The sequence below is a fragment of the Mirounga angustirostris genome, unplaced genomic scaffold (genome assembly GCF_029215605.1).
Source record: "Mirounga angustirostris isolate CCGP_5_RB_7025 unplaced genomic scaffold, mMirAng1.0.hap1 SCAF_4, whole genome shotgun sequence".
NCBI classification, from domain to species: Eukaryota; Metazoa; Chordata; class Mammalia; order Carnivora; family Phocidae; genus Mirounga; species Mirounga angustirostris.
The window spans coordinates 149,563,442-149,585,808 of NW_026991712.1; the positions used below are offsets into that span (position 1 = coordinate 149,563,442).

The 22,367-nt window shown below is 36.5% G+C and overlaps 1 protein-coding gene and 1 pseudogene across 6 annotated transcripts in view; both read left to right on the forward strand.

The window, feature by feature from the left end:
* EPS15 (epidermal growth factor receptor pathway substrate 15) overlaps positions 1-22,367 on the forward strand; it is a 150,941-nt gene that overhangs the window by 61,709 nt on the left and 66,865 nt on the right. For 4 of the 6 annotated variants that reach the window (XM_064589160.1, XM_064589156.1, XM_064589159.1 and 1 more), the window contains 4 exons: positions 1,393-1,593; positions 2,456-2,601; positions 4,629-4,785; positions 9,541-9,626. In XM_064589160.1, the coding sequence (XP_064445230.1) occupies positions 1,393-1,593; positions 2,456-2,601; positions 4,629-4,785; positions 9,541-9,626 (590 nt within the window). The remainder of the gene's footprint in view (positions 1-1,392; positions 1,594-2,455; positions 2,602-4,628; positions 4,786-9,540; positions 9,627-22,367) is intronic. The other 2 variants (XM_064589161.1, XM_064589158.1) reach the window with 1 other exon arrangement.
* LOC123859619 (calmodulin-like) lies at positions 14,463-16,734 on the forward strand (annotated as a pseudogene).

Genomic DNA, 22,367 nt, shown 5'->3' on the forward strand with positions numbered 1-22,367 from the left:
GAATTCTTTAAAATGAGGGAATATCCTGGAACATTCTATATGTAGGTTGTTCCACTTTGTGCAAATGCTTTATTTAATAATAAAAAATAATTTTAAATAGGTAATACATTCTCATGGTTCAGAAAGCAGTGCAATATAAGAAGATATTCAGTGGAAAAAAACTCAGTTCCATCCTTGCCCTCAGTGCTTCATTTATACCCACTCTGTAATCAACCACTTTTCTTAGTTTCTTGTTCATTCTTCTAGACTTCTAAAATGCAAATATAAACACATATGAATAAATATTACTCCCTTACTGCAAAAGATAACACACTATACACACTGTTATACACATTAACACTGTACTTGGATATCTTCACATAGAGAGCTCTATGATTACTAACCCCCCCGCCCAGGTCAGCTTTAATTGAAGAACTACTTTACATACAGTGAATTGCATTCAATTTAAGTATATAATTTGATGAGTTTTGATAATTGTATATATTTGTGAAGGTACTGCAGTTAAGATAGAGAATGTTTTCAATGGCTTTTGTTCGTTGGTTTTTGTTTTTGCTTTTGTTTCATAGTATTTTATTGTATAGCTGTATCATAATTGTTTAAAACCAGTCTTTTGTGGTTGAGCACTTGGGTGCTGCTACAAAGAATTCTGTGATTAACAATCTTTTTCACACAGTGTTTTTTTTATGGAGGCAGGTAAGTCTGAGGATAGATTCCCAGATGGGGGATTGCTGAGCCAAAGGAGAAATTTGGTAGTTGTTGCCAATTTGTCCTTCATAGGCTTGGTACCAGTTTGAGCTCCCACTAGCAATGCCTGAGGGTGCCTGTTTGCCTAGTGTAGTTAAGAATGTGCTTTATGAAACTTTGGATTTTTGCCAGTTAAATGGAAAATGGTATTTTAATACAGTTTTAATTTGAAGTTTTCTTGTGAAAGTGAGCATATTTTTGTATATTATAGACCATTTGTAGTATTTACTTTTCTGTAAAATACCTGTTTTTACTCTTTACCCATTTTCCTATTGGATTTTGTTTTTTTCTTCTGTTAATTTCTAGGGACTCTTTTTAGGGAGATTAGCTCTTTCTTTGCAAATATCTTTTTCCCAGATTGTTTGCTTTTGACATTGCAAGATCTCTAATTGAAGGGTGTGTGTCTGAGTTTTTGCTACTTTGGATATATTCCTAAAAGTTGCTTAGCTTTGATTTATTTCCTTTTCTCCTTTCTTCCTTTCATCTCTCTCTCTTTTCCTCCTTCTTTCTTTCCCAGCCTAATTTCTTAAAAAAAAAAAAAGAATTTGAGACAGCTTAAAGCTGCTTTGTGTGAACAATAATCAGTTCAGTGGGTCGGTGTTGTTAAATGATTTTAATATATATGACCCTGATTCATCTCTCTTGAAGGCCATGTTTTTGGTATACTGCGCATTGGAGAAAGAACCTGTGCCAATGTCCTTGCCTCCCGCCTTGGTGCCACCTTCTAAGAGAAAAACGGTCAGTATATCAGGCTCTGTGTGGTTGATCCCCTCGTCAGCATCAGCCGAGGAACCTTACCACTCCTTACCACCTGTAGGCATTTTACCTACCAAAGCACCGTTAAGACAGGTATAGATCTATCAGTGTTAAAGGACTTTTTTTTAAGTGCATGGCATTTAATAGTTGATTGCTTGATGAAGACAGAAGGAGCAATCAAAGGGATCAAAGATTTAGAGCACCCTCTGGTTGAACCTGCATAATGTCATGTCCCGGAGAAGACATATAATCCTTCTCCTGCATTTGGCCTTACTTAGGTCATATGGATGTTTTATTGGCTTTGCCTTAATCTACCTGGAATTAGAGTTGGAGACAGAAGATACTCCATGCTAATCTGGCATGCTTGCCCGGGCATAGTTAATAGATATTTTTGTTTTTTTAATCCCCAGTTAACTCTTGATTCTTAGGGATCAAATTATCCAACTTTGGGTTGTCGAGAGCCTTTTTTCCTCCAGCCTGCTGCTTGTCAGGCTGAGTAAAGGCAAATAATGGCAGGATATGCAAATCAGCTAATTCAGCTACAGCTAAGAATGCTGAATGAAACTATAAAAAATGGGGATTGAGAATTATCTGAATATTTTGTTTATACAGACTCTCACAGTTACCCATATTAATGTGGTCATTCATAAGTCAAGAGTTAACTATGCTTGAATTTACTCATTACTTAAAAGGAAAAAAGTGAAATGGGCATCTATAAGTATAGTCCCAACTAACCTATATTTTTCATCTGTAATTTTCTCTTCACCACAGCATTTTGATTAGGGTGTGATGGAATGGTACAGTTAGTGGGGTGGAATTGCTCAGAATTTTGACAGATACTATCATGGATTGCAAGAATGACATTTCAAAGTCTGTTTCATTCTGACAGAAATTCTCTCTCTCTCTCTATATATATACATATTTACTTATTTTTATTTTTATTTCTTTCCTGTAGTGGGTTGTATCCCCTGCAGAAAAGGCTAAATATGATGAGATCTTCTTGAAAACTGATAAAGATATGGATGGCTTTGTGTCTGGATTGGAAGTCCGTGAAATCTTCCTGAAGACAGGTTTACCTTCTACCTTACTAGCCCATATTTGGTAAGATTTTATTTAAATTGATTTAGAAAACAAATATGGTTTTGTATAACTCTAGTTTTGTGCATTCTTATTTTTAGGCATTTGTAAATTGGACAGTTTTGTTTCAGAATTTTTTGTAGAGAAAATTTAAATATGAGAATTTCTTCTGGATAATGGATAAAAGCTTGAGAATGGATTACCTGTTTTATAAGATTGACAATGTCAGTTAATGATTATTAAAATGTTAAAATGCAGCATTTGTTTATATCAATTAAACTTAAATTTTTAAGGGAGAATCAAAAAATCTGAAATTTAAACAATATACAAAACAGTATCTTCAAGGTGTGCTCTTATAATTCTGTAGGTCATATGTATTCTGTTATACCTTTACAAAGTGTAAAGGTCCTTAAAAAAGACAAACTTGAGTGTCTCTAGTGCATACCATGTTAAATGAGACCATGCATATGAAAATTATAGTGTGCCTGTTGTCAATCCACCTGACTATACCAGAGGTTATGTTGAGGTTTTCATGAGGCAGCAAACATCAGATGTGGAACCACATAGCTGCAGAGATACTTAGAAAAGAACAAATGAGGACAGTAGGTCTGCCTTAAGAGGAACAAGAACTCAAGACTGGGAAAGATTAAATATGTGAAACTAATAATAATTGCCACTTTCAAGAGCCTAGGCCAGACAGTGTGCTCAATAAATGGCAGTTGTCATGGGCTTGGCAATATGCCCAGACTTTATGTACTTTACCTTTAATTCTCACTGTAACCTTGCAGAATGTGTGTTATCTCCACTTTATAGATGAAGAAACTAAGGCTTGAAGAGGTTAAAAAAAATTGTTCAAGGTCACAAGAAGAAATAAGTAGAGAAGTTGGAATTCAGGGTTTCTTTGACAACTTACCCATAGTCTGTTCATCAGGCCACATTGGGTTTCAATGAATGAAACAGATCAGGACTTCAGAAAGCTGAGCTTTAGAGAGAGAGAGAGAGGGGGGAAGGGAGGAAGGACAGAAAAGAAAACAGGATAAAACATTTGCTGTTTCTCTTCAAGTGATTTTTTTTTTTTTTTTTTTTTTTTTAAAGATTTTATTTATTTATTTGAGAGAGAATGAGAGAGAGCACATGAGAGGGGGGAGGGTCAGAGGGAGAAGCAGACTCCCTGCCGAGCAGGGAGCCCGATGCGGGACTCGATCCAGGGACTCCAGGATCATGACCTGAGCCGAAGGCAGTCGCTTAACCAACTGAGCCACCCAGGCGCCCTCTTCAAGTGATTTTGTAAAGCTTTCCACATTGCTGCCTTCTCTTCACATGTGATCTCCATTTGCAGCTGTTGTTTCTGCTTTGACTTGGTGATCCTTATATCCGCCTACTCCCTAGAGTTGCAGGAAGCAAGCCAACGTGGAAATTTTTGCTTGTTTTAGAATCATTCTAATGCCACTAATGAACCAAATTTGTTGAAACTTAGGTTTCATTTTTAACATCTTTTTATTTTTTATTTTTTATTTTTTTATTTGCGAGAGAGAGAGAGACAGAGAGCATGAGAGGGAGGAGGGTCAGAGGGAGAAGCAGACTCCCTGCTGAGTAGGGAGCCCGATGTGGGACTCGATCCCGGGACTCCAGGATCATGACCTGAGCCGAAGGCAGTCGCTTAACCAACTGAGCCACCCAGGCGCCCCTCATTTTTAACATCTTTTAATGTTGAGAACGTTGGGATTCTTTGGCCCATCACAACTCTTACTCTGTAGTGGTTCTGGAAATTGGTAAGGAAGCACAAAGCAAAGCCGGATAAGAGACCTCTGCTCAGCACCAAGGTGAACATTCTCTTTCTCTCTCTCTTTTTTTAAAATCATTTCAGCTGATCTCTCTTTTCTAACATTTGAGTTTAAGTTTTGGACAGGCCAAACACACAGAAATATGAGTTTCTTTTTTAATTCAACTGATAATTTTTAAAAAGCTATCTAGTCCTATTACTTTTTCCCTGGATTTTTAGAATAGCAATTGTAGCATTTATATTCTGTTTGTTTTCTTTATTTGTACAGGACATTATGTGACACAAAGGACTGTGGGAAGCTTTCAAAAGATCAGTTTGCCTTGGCTTTTCACTTAATCAATCAAAAGTTAATAAAGGGCATTGATCCTCCTCACATTCTTACTCCTGAGATGGTCCCACCATCAGACAGGGCCAATTTACAAAAGGTAAGACAACTTAACAGAAAACCTGAGTGTATTAACAGAAAGAAACAAGTGCTGTGTTAGATGACAGACTTGATTTGAATGAAACGGTGGAGAAAATGTATCTGGCTAGGAGTAGAGCAGTATACTGTTTGTGGTTCAGTTTGTGTCTATAAATATGTTCAAATGCCTTGTATGACATCGTTGGGCTGCAGTTCATTTACCCCAACATTCATTACATATATGGCAACCATATTTTCCAATCTAAAAATTGGAAAAATGTGTCTTTTTCCCCCCTCTTGGATTTGTGAATTTTTATGAATAAGGTATAAAATTTAAATGAAATGTATAGGAATTAAATTGTTGTGTTTCATTTGATGATTCACTCAATACAAATTTGAAAACAAAATCTAGGAGATTATGATTGTTTGGTGTCAATTTTTTTTTTTAAGATTTTATTTATTTATTTGACAGAGACACAGCGAGAGAGGGAACACAAGCAGGGGGAGTGGGAGAGGGAGAAGCAGGCTTCCCGCGGAGTAGGGAGCCCGATGCGGGGCTTGATCCCAGGACCCTGGGATCATGACCTGAGCCGAAGAAAAACATTATGTTGAGAAGAAATCTTTGTGGTTTTTGCCATGCAGATGACCTTCTTTTCCTGAGCATATGGCCAAATTTCATATCTGAACAGCTAGAAGCAGGTTTTAGCAACTTCTGGTTTCTGGCCAGCAGCGGGAGTTTTCAAAACTCCTTGTTTTAGCCATGCTATGCCTTGATTTTTCTCTCCTCCTCCAGACATCCTTCCTAGCATAGTATATTTACAATATCTTGGCCTTAATAGAGCTTCAAAAGGACTTATATTGTCTAGAGGCTATTTGCCTTTAAAAAATACATACCTTGGGGCGCCTGGGTGACTCAGTCGGTTAAGCGTCTGCCTTTGGCTCAGGTCATGATCCCAGGGTCCTGGGATCGAGCCCTGTGTCGGGCTCCGTGCTCAGTGGAGAGCCTGCTTCTCCCTCTCCCTCTGCCTGCCGCTCTGCCTGCTTGTGCTCTCTCTCTGTCAAATAAATAAAATCTTAAAAAAACAAACAAACAAAAAAACCTTGCATTTTTAAATATGTTAAGACCTATAAAGTAATTATTGCTGTGGTGATTCTTCAGAGTTAGATGTAATAGAAGTTGTCAAATGTGTGGTGTAAGGAGAGCTGTCCTTAAAATATCAGTAGACTCTTTTGGTTTTACAGTAATTTTGTCACATAGGTTAAAAAAAAATCCCATTTTAACCTAATAAAAGTCAAAATTGATTTTTTTATAAGTCAACTAAATGGAAATTTATAGCCACCAGGTTTGGAAATTACTTATAAGAGTTTTTATCCTTATTTTTTAATAAAATAAGTATTTGATTATCTCTTTTGTGAGTTTTGGGGGAGGGGAGAGCATTTTGTGAAATTTTTGAAATTTCTTGTGACATAGGATATGGGTTCCCTAAGTTGTGGAAAAGGCTACAAGGGATGCCACCCAGAAAGATAAAAGTTACAAATTTGTATGTGTGCTCTCTGCTATAACTGTATCTCAGTTGTTTCATCCTTTTTTTTTTTTTTTAACCTATGCAGACTTTTTCCCCTTGTCACCTTCATTTTATACCCACTAAGTCTCCCACCAGTGCAAACTACAGATATGACAGAGCTTTCTGAAGCAAATGACATTAGTAGACACTCCAGGTTGCATCTGCTGTACAGAGTTTTTAATAGATTTGTCTGAAGTCCATTCACCAGAGCATAGACATCTTTGGCTATTTATAGCAGATACCAATATTATACATTAAAATGGGATTTTATCATTATTGTCTTACCTATTAACCAAAATTTTTAACCTAAATATTAAAAATTTGCATTTGTTTTATCTTTCAAATAGTCTCTTTTCTCTTTATAATCTAATTTTTTTAGAACTGCATTTTTTTGCAGCTTTGACTAATCATTTTTTGAATATTGCTTTCCTTTCTGTGTTTTTTCTAGTTTGGACTATTTTTTCCATTCTGCAGCACTCTGCTTTTCGCCTTTCTTGTACTGTCAGTTTCTTAACTCTACTCTCTCAAGGTTAGAGCTTTACTTTTTGCCTTTTTTAGCATTACAGTTTTTGGTTTATAATTTTGAAATTAGAAGCTTTTTAAGTGGCAAAGTTGATGCAGAGAAAATATCTAAACAGCATGATTTTGTCACATGTCTGTCACTTGGTCCTCGTGTGCATTTTAGATGGCCTTCCTTAGGCTTTTTGATCCACTTAAAATCACTAAAGTGGAATTTTTGTGTAATGCACAAAACTGGGTGAGAGAAAATATTTTGAAAGAAGAGGACATGCTACATCTTTCTCCATATGCCCTTCTTATACTTTATATACTATTAGCTGAACTTTTTCCATGTTTGTTGGTTGGATGCCATTTTATTACTTTAGAGTGGGAGTTTAATTTCTGTGTTAGCAGTTGAGGAGTGACACAAGCTATACCAGCTGCAGTACACTAATCTTCCTTCTAGAGTCATCTGTGGTATCACCTAACTTGTTTGAGGTTAAACTTATTTGTCTCACTCTTCTTATTTGAGATTTTTAATAGTGAAAGACTGTCAACTGTGAATCACTTTTTTTGAGTTAGAGTGACAGAGGTGTGGAAGTCATGAGTTTCTTGGTATACTTGCACCTTTCATAGCGAATTTCTCAGTAGCAGTTAGGTGATATAAGTTACTCTTGGTGATAAAAGTGAGACCAAGTCCTAATTTTTCATTTTGTTCAACTGTCAAACTGTCTGGCCAGGCTTAGCTCATAAATCAAGTTTAGACAGACTTAAAATTCTAGTGAATACCTGTCGTCCTCAGAAATCCACTTTAAAATTTCTAATTTAATTTAGGATGATAAGGGTCCCTGTATTAGAGAAACACAGTAAAACAGTAAGAGGTACATTTGATAAAAATTTGTAGTTAATAATAAAATTGAGACTAGCATTAATTGAATCCTAATAGATGAATTTTGGTATTGATAGACAAAACATCTGAGGACTAATAATGCAGTGTGCCTAAAGAAATATGGAGGAAATTATTTGCCAGATTTTATTGACATACCTGTTTATCAAGTTGGCTTTTAGGGTGATGGTTTCATTTACCTATATGATCTTGATATGCAAGTGCTAAGGGGCATAATGTGAAATAGACTTGAATTTAATCAGTGGTCTCCTAATCAATATCTCCTATTTGCTGGGTTCAACTTTAGGCAAGTCATTTAAATCTAGTTCCTTAGCTATAAAATGGGGTTAGTAATAATATCTGCCATACCTACAACCCAGTTTTCAGATTAGTTTTGAGAATTGATTAATGGATTTGAAAGTGCTTAGTAAATTGTAAATCATCATATACATGTGAAGAGATGGGATATTGGGAACTTTTAGGTTTCTTCTTCCGTTATCCAAGTTGGTGACATACATTAAGTCCATAACAACATAAGTATTAATTCTAAGTTTTATGTTCTGCTAATAAGGTCCTCAATATATTTTAGTTTTACATATAGGCCTCAATTTTAACATTTCCTAATGGTGGTTAGGTTGGTTGTAGCACTGGTTGTAGCACTCGAGGTAGGTTAGGTGTTTAAAGGAGCAGTTATCTTCTTGCCCTGACTTCAGCCAGATATATAACGCATCAAAAATGGTTCACAAACCATTGTGAGCCAGGGTGGAAGCAACTCATTGGGAGAGCGTCCATCTTAAGAGTATATTCTGTTGAGGAAGTTAATTATAATAATACCTTACATTTGTAAAATGTTAAAAGTTTTAGAGTGCCTTTACATACATTATTTATCTCATTTAATTTTTTAAAATATTTTATTTATTTATTTGATAGAGACACAGCGAGAGAGGGAACACAAGCAGGGGGAGTGGGAGAGGGAGAAGCAGGCTTCCCACTGAGCAGGGAGCCCGATGCTGGGCTCGATCCTAGGACCCTGGGATCATGACCTGAGCTGAAGGCAGATGCCCCTATCTCATTTAATTTTCAAAGAGAGGGCAGAGATTATTTCCCTATTTTATAGTGAAGATCGTGCAGCTAGTAAAATGGCAGAGCCCAGAATAAACCCAGCTAGATTTTCTAACTACAGGTACCATTCAGAGACCAATTTTGACACTTTCATTATTGAAAGAAAACCATATGTAAAGGATGTCATGTATGAAAACAGTTTCATATATGGTGATATTAATATTTACTATGGAACATCCTGAGCAGTTGGTTCTACTTTAAATAGAGTAGGCACTAAAATTGGTTAAGAAAAGTAAATGTTGAATTGAATAAAATCAACTACCATTATGATTCTGAGATTCAACAAAAATTTGTTTACTTACTTTGTGCCAGATGACACAAGTACACATAAGTCAATGTCCATCTCCCCCCAAAATTTATTCTTTAATGGAGAATTAGCTTATAAATCTGGTATCTGCTTTACTTCAAGGTTTAAACAGGCGCTAGGATCAAGTGACAAAGACTTTGGGATCTGAAGTGGTGGTACCTATTATAGAGCAACAGCTTTTAGAGAATTTAAGGGAAAATGTCTCCGTTTATAACTGTGTGTGTGCGTGTGTGTATAAAATTACACTAGATATGATTTTCTTAAATGAATTTAAAGTATTAGTAATACTGTAAAATGTGTAATAATCTGTATTCATGTAGTGCTTTTAAACATTTTTAATACTTCACCATATATAGATTTATAGTAATAATGTTATAATTGTGAACTTTTTGTTTTTAGAACATCATAGGATCAAGTCCTGTTGCAGATTTCTCTGCTATTAAGGAGCTAGATACCCTTAACAATGAAATAGTTGACCTACAGAGGTATGTAAAGTAAAATTACAGCTGACTATGTAAATACACACACACACACACGCACACACTTCTGTTTTTAATATATATCTTGGTAAATGCTACTTTATTTAAGTACCATAGTTCTTGAATTGGGAATCCATGAAGCCTGTTTCTTTTTTTTTCCAGTATAACCTATCAAATCTAAGGCAACCCTTTAATTGCAGGATGCACTATTTTCTTATGTACCACTAAACTAAAAATCACTGCCAAATAAACAGTGGCATCAGCTATAAATACTATCTGACTTTAGGCAGTGAAAAATGTGTATCTTAGAATGAATAGAAAACAGTTTTCCTCCAGCTTTAGATATTTGAATAGCATATTAGAAAAACATTATTTAATACATTTTATGGAAGGAGTGTTAAATGCATATACTATGCCAAGAGCTTTCATAACTGTTACCTCATTTGCTTCTCACAGAAACCTTATGACTTGAGTTAGATTTTATTGTTCTTCGTTTACAGTTAAGGAGTTCAGGTGCTTAGAGAGTTATTTTGCCCAGTCATACAAACCTGTCAGCAGTAGAACTAATAATACCTGATCTCAGGACTACTTGATTTGGAGTTAAGTCTTCTCTCTTATACATAGGTACTATGTAGAATGGACTTAAATACAATTGGATTTGAATCTAAATACAGCAGGCACTATTGATATTTACTAGAAACTTTATGGTAATACTATAAAAGTGACCTCCTAAAATTACTTTTTTAAAAATGAGACCATTTTCCATCTACAAGGCATTGGGTTTAAATATCACTTTATATTTACACAAACCTTTTTCTGTTTTTAACCTTCATAACACTTTGAAGCAGATAATGGCTGATACTTTATTTTATTGATGGTACTGAGACATAAGGGGGTTGTTGAATGATTTATCTGGGCCATATGGCAAGAAATAGCGAATGATCTTTCCTCATTCATGAGGTTACATTAAAATTGCTATAGAGAAACTTAGTTGTTATGATTTTTCAGTTGCAAGAAAGAATTCAACCCAAGCTAATTTAAGTGAGAGTGAATTTATTGACTTGTGAAATTAAGATCTCTTAGAGGTAGAGATGGCTTAAGGAATAGCTTCATACTGGGGTTCAAATGATATAATCTGTTTTCTTGCTCTATTTATTGTCTCCACTTCCACTGGGTTGTTCCAGTCTCAGATGGAATTTCCCATTATATTGTCAAAAGGGCTATAGCACACCTAGCCTTGTGTATTTGTAATTTCAGATCTAGTGGAGTACCTCTTTTCTGGCAGTTCCTGCAAAATCCCTAAGATTCCATGTGATTGTACTTGCTTAGGGCCATGACTGTCCCTGAAACAGGGGCCAGGGATGTATAGTTTATTGATTTGCCATGAACTCTGTCATGGGAGTGGTGGGAGGGTAGTTTGTTACTAGGACCACATAAGAGGAGTGGGTATCCTGACATGAAAATTCTGCCAGAAGGAGGTATGGATTCTGGGGAGGTAAATGTCTACTGAAGGCAGCATAGCTTCAAATCCACAGTAGTTTCTTTTTTTTTCTTTTTTTTTTAACTAACATATAATGGATTATTTGTTTCAGGGGTACAGGTTGTGATTCATCAGTCTTACACAATTCACAGTGCTCACCATAGTACATACCCTCCCCAGTGTCCATCACCCAGCCACCCCATCCCTCCCACCCTCCACCCCTCCAGCAACCCTCAGTTCGTTTCCTGAGATTAAGAGTCTCTTATGGTTTGTCTCCCTCTCTGGTTTCGTCTTGTTTCATTTTTCCCTCCCTTCCCCTATGATCCTGTCTTGTTTCTCAAATTCCTCATATCAGTGAGATCATATGATACTTGTCTTTCTCTGATTGGCTTATTTTGCTTCGCATAATATCCTCTAGTTCCATCCACATCACTGCGAATGGCAAGATTTCATTTTTTTGGTGGCTGCATAATATTCTATTGTATATATATATACAACATCTTCTTTATCCATTCATCTGTTGATGGACATCTTGGCTCTTTCCACAGTTTGGCTATTGTGGACATTGCTGCTATAAACATTGGGGTGCACGTACCCTTTCGGATCCCTACTTTTGTATCTTTGGGGTAAATACCCAGCAGTGCAATTGCTGGGTCGTAGGGTAGCTCTATTTTCAACTTTTTGAGGAACCTCCATACTGTTTTCCAGAGTGGCTGCACCAGCTTGCATTCTCACCAACAGTATAGGAGGGTTCCCCTTTCTATGCATCCTTGCCAACATCTGTCGTTTCCTGACTTGTTAATTGTAGCCGTTCTGACTGGCGTGAAGTGGTATCTCATTGAGGTTTTGATTTGGATTTCCCTGATGCCGAGCGATGTTGAGCACTTTTTCATGTGTCTGTTGGCCATTTGGATGTCTTCTTTGCAGAAATGTCTGTTCATGTCTTCTACCCATTTCTTGATTGGATTCTTTGTTCTTTGGGTGTTGAGTTTGATAGTTCTTTATAGATTTTGGATACTAGTCCTTTATCTGATATGTCATTTGCAAATATCTTCTCCCATTCTGTTGGCTGTCTTTTGATTTTGTTGACTATTTCTTTGCTGTGCAAAGCTTTTTATCTTGATGAAATCCCAATAGTTCATTTTTGCCCTTGCTTCCCTTGCCTTGGCGATGTTCTAGGAAGAAGTTGCTGCGGCTGAGGTCAAAGTGGTTGCTGCCTGTGTTCTCTTTTAGGATTTTGATGGACTCCTGTCTCACATTGAGGTCTTTCATCCATTTTGAGTCTATTTTTGTGTGTGCAATAAGGAAATGGTCCAGTTTCATTCTTCTGCATGTGGCTGTCCAATTTTCCCAATGCCATTTGTTGAAGAGACGGTCTTTTTTCCATTGGATATTCTTTCCTGCTTTGTAGAAGATTAGTTGACCATAGAGTTGAGGGTCCATTTCTGGGCTCTCTATTCTGTTCCATTGATCTATGTGTCTGTTTTTGTGCCAGTACCATACTGTCTTGATGATGACAGCTTTGTAATAGAGCTTGAAGTCCGGAATTGTGATGCCACCACCTTTGGTTTTCTTTTTCAACATTCCTCGGGCTATTCGGGGTCTTTTCTGGTTCCATACAAATTTTAGGATTATTTGTTCCATTTCTTTGAAAAAAGTGGATGGTATTTTGTTGGGGATTGCATTGAATGTGTAGATTGCTCTAGGTAGCATTGACATCTTCACAATATTTGTTCTTCCAATCCATGAGCATGGAACGTTTTTCCATTTCTTTGTGTCTTCCTCAATTTCTTTCATGAGTATTCTATAGTTTTCTGAGTACAGATCCTTTGCCTCTTTGGTTAGATTTATTCCTAGGTATGTTACAGTTTTGGGTGCAATTGTAAATGGGATCGACTCCTTAATTTCTCTTTCTTCTGTCTTGTTGGTGTATAGGAATGCCACTGATTTCTGTGCATTGATTTTATATCCTGCCACTTTACTGAATTCCTGTATGAGTTCTAGCAGTTTTGGGGTGGAGTCTTTGGGGTTTTCCACATAAAGTATCATATCATCTTCAAAAAGTGAGAGTTTTACTTCTTTGCCGCAAATCCACAGTAATTTCAGTGATTAGCCTTAGTATCATCTATCTCTCTGAACAATATGACCTGACATTCTATAACATAAGTCTGGGCACAATGTCATTGTGTAGTTTTTTGTTTGTGTTTTCTTTTTTGTTGTTTTTCTTTAGTTTTGAGGTTATCTGCCTTCTAAGTTCTGTCATATTCTTATTTCCTGCTCAAAAATTGGCCTTTGTCTATTTACATAAAGCCTCTACTCTTGGCATCACAGAAAGTAAAAAACAAAAACAGAAACAAAACTCTTGGGGATTATATAGTCCAATTTTTTCCTTACTCATGAAAAAAACTCAATCACACATCAAGTCGGCAACAGTGCTGTATGGCGCCCCAAAGCCAGTTGTGTTAAGTTATAGTTCTGCATTCTTTCTCTTACATATCTGCCTCTCATTAAGATTTAAAGATTTTTTACTTCGGTTCAGAATAGAAGAAGTAAACATTTCATTATTGAGTCTATAATGGTGTGTAGACTTTTCATATGGTCTATATATGGTCCATTAACATTTTTGCTTGCCTTACGTGTAATATACATTGAATAATAGCTAGATTTGAAAATACTTGTCTTCTGTGCCTCTCGCAGATATGCCCCAATATTCTAGGACTTGCTTGACTTCCAACAGTAATTAACATATGAAATGTTTTTGTACTGAGCTTTAATAGGAAATAGAGCATCATACATAAAGTGTTCTTGCCAGTGCAGACATTTTTAATATTAGTTACATTTTGGTAAACTGAGCTTTCACTAACTTCTATAACCATAATGTTAAGTTATACTAGTGACAGTCTTCTATAGTGAATCACAACTTAAACATAAAAACATATCTAACATTTTGTGACTCTCTTATTAAGAAAATCATAGAGCTCCAAAACCTTGTTAGGTTTTAGGTTGTAGTCATACTGTATAAATGTGTAAAACACTTATACATGATTTGGCATTTGTGAAAATATTTTCCCCAGGCTTTTATTTTAGATGAGATCTACAGTGTAGGCAAACTTCCATCATCTGTCAACCCCAGTAATGTCATAATGAGACTCATCAACCCATGCTAAAATTATGGTTGTTAAAATTCACTTTTGTAAATGGTTGTGTTAGGTCACTATATCACCAACTCTTCAAGATACTACATTATAAATCTCGGTTTTTGTTATTGTGAATAACAATTTTTTCTGTGCCATAGTATTACTCTTCAGCCTTTGAATTGTTTATTAATATATCAGGATGTAATAAGTATAACTATGAAACAGGAAAAAAGAATTTAAACAGATTTTGCTTATGGCTTTTACTAAATTGCTATCTGACAAAAGATTAGCCCCTCACCCTTTAAAGATTTTATTTATTTATTTGCTAGAGAGACAGAGAAAGAGGAGAGAACGAGCAGGGGGAGCTGCAGGCAGAGGGAAAAGCAGGTTGAGCAAGGAGCCCGATGTGAGACTCTAGCAAAGGACCCTGGGATCATGACCTGAACTGAAGGCAGATGCTTAACTGACTGAGCTACCCAGGCACCCCTAGATTAGCTCCTTCTTATTTGCTGGTTTTTAGATGAAGATATGTAATTTCAGGCCAGGGACCAAATCTACAAATAAACAATAAATAATATGGAATTATAATGAGTATGTAATGAATATGGTGCTTTACAAATTTATTTTTCCCCTCTTGATGATCGTTATAATGCATACTTGTAACCATTTTGAAAATACAGAAAAGCATAATAAAGAAAAGAGTATGTTTCTTAGAATAATATTTTGTTTTGACCATTGAAAATCAAGAGATAAGAAAAGCAATATATATAACCTCAAGAGTTAGTTGGGTAAAGAATGTTCTTTGTCACTAGTCAGAAAATGAGACGTTTCTATCTCTGGTTCATGAAGTTGTTTTCTTGTTGAAAATATTTAAGACATTGAGAGCCTGAGGCAGGATGCCTTTTTGTCATTTTTTTCTTTAAATTTTTAATATAATTTCTTCAACATTTTCTATATAGGAATTTAATTCTGTCCATCAGGTTAAATTAGCATGATATTTTTAACTTAAGGAAAAGCAGTAGTTGTAATACCAGGGCAGTGGTGCTGGGAGCCTCGTGGGCATGGTGCCATTTGTTACTGGCAGTCGGGGGTGGCAGCGACACAGCGCTGAGTGTGCACCAAACCGCAGCAGCAGCACCACCTCCGTCTGCTGTTCCAGTCCCTGCGCTGGGGCAGCCACTCTCACTCCCTCTGCTCTGTCTCCCTTCATTCGCACCGTGGCTGATCAGCTGACCGAAGAACAGATTGCTGAGTTCAGGGAAGCTTTTTCCCTATTTGACAAAGATGGTGATGGTATCATCACAACAAAGGAACTTGGACTGTCATGAAGTCACTGGGTCAGAACCCAACACAAGCCAAATTGCAGGATATGATCAACAGGGTGGAGACTTATGGTAATGGCACCATTGATTTCCCGGAATTTTTGACTCTGATGGCTAGAAAAATGAAAGATACAGTGAAGAAGAAATTGGTGAGGCGTTACGATGGGTGTTTGATAAGGATGGCAATGGTTAATCAGTGTGACAGAACTATGTCATGTCATGACAAACTTACAGATGAAGAAGTAGATGAAATGATCAGAGAAGTGGATATTGTTGGAGGTGGACAAGTCAACTATGAAGAACTTGTACAGATAATACTGCAGAATGACCTACTTTTAACACCTTCCTCCTGCCCCCAGAAGAATTAGAAGAATCAGACTGAATCTTTTACTTACCTCTTCCTCCCCCTGCCCCCCCAAAAAAGTTCATTTACTCATTCTGTTTCTAGATAGCAAAACTGCATGTCAAAAGTGTGTTCTGGCCATACACACAAAATCTGCATGTATTGCCTGGTGGCCCTGTCCCTTAAAGATCAAGCTATGTATCAGTTTTATAATATAAATATTTGTACTACCTTAATGATCAGGAAGCAATTAGTGGACTCCTTGTAGTTCCATTTGCTAATGATTAATTCACTGGGCTGGCCAGTTTTTCATGCATACAGCTTGACAACTGAGCACATTCAGGCATTTGTATTAAAAACGAAAAATGAAAAAACAAATTTAAAACCTATCCAAATGGCTTCTAGTTCAGTTTGTTAGTATCAATTGTCATAACTGGTTTACTCAAAACAAACATTTAAAATTGGCTTACCTCAGGATGCGTGCAGAAAAAATGGGTGAAGGATAAACTGTCTAGATGTAGCCCCTCTTGTACTTGGATATGCCCCGACCCATGGTGACGCCACATATCCTGGTGGCATGCTGCATGTATTAGTTTAGCATTATCCTCATTGCGCTTGAGTGAAATGCGTGTCAGGCTGTCACCACTCACACAAATTTTTAAAAAGAAGCCTTTACCAAGGGAGCCTCTTTGGACTCTGTGTTTTTAAAGCCTTCTGAACCATGATGTGGAGCCAGCAGAGAGTAGGCTGCAGCTGTGGACTTTAGCACAATCATCAACATTGCTGTTCAAGAAATTACATTTTCTGTCCATTCCAAGTTGTAAATGCTAGTCTTTTTGTCCAAAAAAAGACCATTTACTTAAAATATAGTTGGGATGTCAATCTTTTCAAATACTGGATCTCCTACTTGAGCCTAAGACCTATATTTTTCATTTGCCTTCTAGAGAATGTCCAGTAGACATGACTTCCCAATCTTCCCCTGACCACTATCCTTGTCTCATTTATTTGCTTTTCTCAGTGATGTCACCATTCATCTAGTCACTCAGGCTAGAAATCTGAGATTTTTCTTCCTCTTATCTGTATTCTTCTATCTTTGAAATATTTCTTGAAATCATTCCTACCTTTGCATCTCCTTTGCCTGATCACCTCCTTCTGATCTTTCAGATCTCACCTTAGACATCATTTCCTCTGGGCAGGGGGGAGCCTTCTCTGACTTGTTTACCTCCCAACCCTCATACTAACCAAATCTTAACTAATTTTAATATTTATAGTAGTCATAGCATTTATCATACTTTATTATAATCATCTCTTTTATTTGGATCTCTCACTAGCCAATGTACTTCTTAAGCATAAGGACTATTTGCTTGTTCACTGTTCTATCCTTAATGCTTAGCTTATATAATAGATGAGAAAATAACTTTCAGTATTGTTGAAATCTGTCCTATCTGTACTATTATTTCTGTCTTAGTTTTACTAACCCTTTACCTCTTCTCTGGATTACTGTTGTAACCTTCTAATTGACTCTGTGCTTTGTGTCTCTCCTTCCTTCCTTTGCACCTCCAAATGATGTATAAAATACAACTCTGATCCCTTAGTGATTTCCTATCCCCAACTGGATCCAGCTCACTTTTCTGAGCATGACATAAAGTCTCTTCTTTCATGGTTCTCCTTTGGCTTCCTGACCATTCTTTTGTCTTAGCCATCTCCCACAGTAAAGGAGAATACTTTTCTTCTAGGGCACCATCAAGCTCCTTGAGAGCAGACACCATGTGTTTCCTTTTGCACTCTCAAGTTGAGCATAGTGCTCTGCATTTTGGTTTTATCCCTTCTCTCAAGCCATGTGGTTGGGTGGACCTCTCCCGTCAACATGCCACACATTTTTACTCTTTGCTTCTCATCCTGTTGTTCCCCTTTGTCCGAGCATACCTTTTACCTTGTAAATTTTTACTTACACTTTAAGACCCAGCTTAAACATCATCTGCTTTGTCAAACCTTCACTGAAATCTTGATTGCTAATTGCTTTTTTCTTTCTACTTCTAGAAACTTTATTCCTTTGTGATAGTACTCACCATATTTTATTGTGGTCTTCATTTTAATTTGAACTCCTTTAGGGCAGGGCCTATGTCTTATTCACTTGGATAGGTCTAGAAGTTAATGCACACAGTACCTGACACCACAGAATCTCAGTATAGGTTAGTTGGTTGAATGAATCAATCAAAGTATGTTATAAATATTAGAATATTTCCCAGACTCAATTCCTGTCAAGTTTATGGCAGATTAGAAGCCATGTATTAAAGGATGAAAAGACAAAAGATCTTCTGAATAATAGCTTATTTTCAAGACTGTAGAAGAGGATTTTATAGACAAAAGGATTTTTAATCCTCCCAGGGACATTAAGTATTATATGGGCTGATTTTTCATATTTTTTTTTTTTAAAGATTTTATTTATTTATTTGAGAGAGAGAGAATGAGAGAGAGCAAGCACATGAGAGGGGGGAGGGTCAGAGGGAGAAGCAGACCCCCCGCCGAGCAGGGAGCCCGATGCGGGACTCGATCCCGGGACTCCAGGATCATGACCTGAGCCGAAGGCAGTCGCTTAACCAACTGAGCCACCCAGGCGCCCTGATTTTTCATATTTTGACGACCTATTTTTGTGTTAGGGATTCCTCTGAGAATCTGATGAAGGCTTTTAGGCCCCTCCCCTCTCCAAAAGAACATGTGTATCCATGTACACCATTTTGTATTTATTTCAGGAGTTCCCAGACCCTTAAAAACTATCCATGGATCCATTTTTAAGAATACTTGCTCTGAAACTAAAATGTCTCAAATAGAGAAGTTCTTGACAGTGAAAAGTCAAGACTTGCTTCAGTCACTAAGATAGCATAGTGGTGGTGAATTGTGCTGAGGCAGGAGTTAATATTTATTTGTCTTCTATCAGCTACTACTTCCTTCCTGTCTCTGTCCTTTTAGCAAGTACATCAGGAAGTAAAAGCTACATCCTGTCAGGCCAGTTTATTATCCTGGTCTTGGGCCAGTAAACGGGATAGATAATTAACAATAATAGTTATTAGAGATTTTGCTATGCCTGCTTTATATAATTTCTCTTACTTGATTCTTGCAACATCACCTAAGGATAAGTAGTTTTATCCTGATTTTTCAGATGAAAAATAGACAAGTCTTCTTTTCTAAGAAGCTTTCCTTGGTATCTACCTCAGCTCAGAGAGCATTCAATTTCCTTCTCTCAGAATGCTTACAATACTGAATTATATTTCTCCTTCTAGTAAATTCTGAGCCATGTGTGATAGCACAGACTGTTTCTTATTTCTAATGAGGCAATATAGTATATTATTTCAGAGCATGGCTTTCCAACCAGATTGCCTAGTTTGGCTCCTGACATGACTTAGCCTAAGTAACTTAACTATCTGTGGCTCAGTTTCTTCATCTGTGAAATGGAAATATGACTAATATGTAAAATGCTTAATATCTTTCTTGGAACATGATAAATTCTCAGTATACATTCATAGTCGTTGTCATCGTCATCATCATCATCTCCAACAACCAGCTTAGCACTTTAATGAATAGGTGCTCAGCACACACTGGTTCCAGTAACTGAACGAATACTCTCTTTCCCTGGTTAAAGGGATACTGGAACTATGTAGCCAGGGAGCCAGAATTTGTGTTCCTAAATATATAGATCTCTATTTCAGTCATATTTAGGAACTGATTTAAGGCAGCATTAGCATACAGTTTGAACTTTTAAAAAATTTATGTTTTAGGGGTTTAGTTCCGTTCACATACCATTAGAAACCATTAGCTCTGAAGAGAGCATTGCTTATACCATTGAATCTGGAGCTCTTTTGCTTATATGATCCGACCTGACCTCTTTCTGGCCCTGTAAAGATCTGTGGTAGTATCAGATCTCAATCGTGACTACCTCAATAGTAGTGAGACTGATTGAATAGTTGAAGCTCTAGGTTGTAGTGTGCTTTTGTTGGTAATGAGTCAATCTAATTTTCACACACAGTGCATGGCTCAGCATTTAAAACCTTTGTTTAGGGAGACTTCCCTTATTTGAAACCCTCCCTGCTAAAGTTTGAGTCTGCACTGTCTAATACAGTAGCCACTAGCCACATTTGGCTATTGAGCACTTAAAATACGGCTAATCCTAATTAAGATGTGCTGTTAGTGTAAACTATATTGGATTTCAAAAAAGAATGTCAATATTTTGGCTATACTGGATTAAGTAAAACATAGAATAAATTTCACTTGTTTCTTTTTACTTTTTAATATCTGGAAGTTCGATCGTTTAAAATTATGTATGTGGCTTACATTGTATTTCTGTTGGATTGCTCTGGTCTCAGTCATTTATTTTTATTATTTATTTATCTATCTATTTATTTATTATTATTATTATTTATTTTTTATTATTAATTAATTAATTAATTATTATTTTTGCACACTCACTCTCCCTGTATACTTTTTTCATTATTTTAGGACTTCAAAAATTTTGAAATTGTGAACTTTCCACTCAGGCATGAGCTGGTTTATCATTATTTGTTTTTCTTTTTTTTTTATTATGTTATGTTAATCACCATACATTACATCATTAGTTTTTGATGTAGTGTTCCATGATTCATTGTTTGCATATAACACCCAGTGCTCCATGCAGTATGTGCCCTCTTTAATACCCATCACCAGGCTAACCCACCCCCTCATCCCCCTCCCCTCTAGAACCCTCAGTTTGTTTCTCAGAGTCCATAGTCTCTCATGGTTTGTTTCCCCCTCCGATTATTTTTTATTTTTAAAGATTTTATTTATTTATTTGACAGGGAGAGAGAGAAACAATGAGAGAGGGAACACAAGCAGGGGGAGTGGGAGAGGGAGAAGCAGGCTTCCCGCTGGGCAGGGAGCCCGACGCAGGACCCCATCCCAGGACCCGGGGATCATGACCCAAGCTGAAGGCAGACGTCTAACCACTGAGCCAGCCAGGCGCCCCTGGTCTCAGTCATTTATATTCTATAAAAATTATATTTGCTTTTATTATTTTGTGGCACTGGTAGCTTACTAAGGGGCTCTTACCTCTTTTAAGAGAGCAATAATTTTTAAGATGTGTTAAAGTCTGTCTTTGGGAAACAAAAATAACTACCAAGAAATTTCAGCTCCTGAAGGATAGGAGTCAGTTTCTACCCACATATTTAAGTCCTAAATGCCATCACTGTGGATGCTTGATTGCAACTTTTAAAAAGCCAGTAAATATTGTACTTTTATACCAGTAAATAGTATAATGGTAATAATAATAGCTGACATTTATTAAGCACTTAATGTGTGCTGGGCATTGTGCTGAAGTCTTTCTAGATGTAATATAAATTAGTCCTTCTTATCAACTTTATTACCCCTGTTTTATAATTAGGAAAATTAAGGCCTTGTTTTACATTTCTTTTCTTTTACTTTTTTCATCTCCTTTTGTCCTGTCAGATACATAGAATAAATTAATTATTTGGGGTTTGCAGAATAAGCTTTTATTTCTCCTTTTAAAAATGAACCATCAAATTTTGGATTCTGCCACTGACAGGGCAGCAGCTGTGTGAGCAACACCCCAAAGTTTGTGTTTTCCTTGATCCCAGCTAGAGTTTCTTTTCAGTAATTTTTGCCTGTGAATACATTCTCTTGAGTTATTTTTAAAAAATAAAACTTGTTAAAACAGTCAGCTTTGCAGAATTAAGAAGTTTAGTTATTCCCGTAGAACCATATGCACTTAAACTGTTACAGCATCTGTCTTACTGTTTTATGATTAATGGCTATGTTTGTTTCCCCAGCAAACTATCCGTAGGGGTCCAACATCAGTCTTGTTTGGCATTTAGTAGATATTCAATAACTGTCAAAAGAATGAAATAATATACAGTCATATAGAGATTATATATTTAAGGCAACTTTTAGAGAAATTAAATACTTAAAGGTACAAATCAATGTCTTTACTCTCAAACTTTAACTCAAGTTTTTATCAAGTCACTGTGAATTCTTAGAGTGAAAGGCTGTCTAACTTTCAAACCAAAAGGCTGGTTTAAGTACAAGTCAAGATTTTCTTCTCAACTCTCTATAGTTGTTACTCTACTCTAGCTCAAGACTTCTGACAGTTCTCAAGATAAGCAGAGTCAGAGTGTTCTATTGCCTTTCTAGCAGTTGTCATCAGCTTTCTGAGCAATAAGAGCCTCTACTTCCTCTCTTCTTCTACGGAGCAGAAGTCAGCAGAAAAAGAAGAGTTATGTTGCTAAATAATGCCTTTCAGGGTTCAAAAAAGCACAGCTCAGAAACCTTTAGGGACTCTCCTTTCCTGTATATTAAAAGACTATGTCTTTACCTAGTACTGAAATTCTTTTATTATCCTACCTTGATTTTCAATTCCAGCTTCATTTATCACACATGAACTCTCTATCCTAGATATTTAATCTATCTAGAATTTTCTCA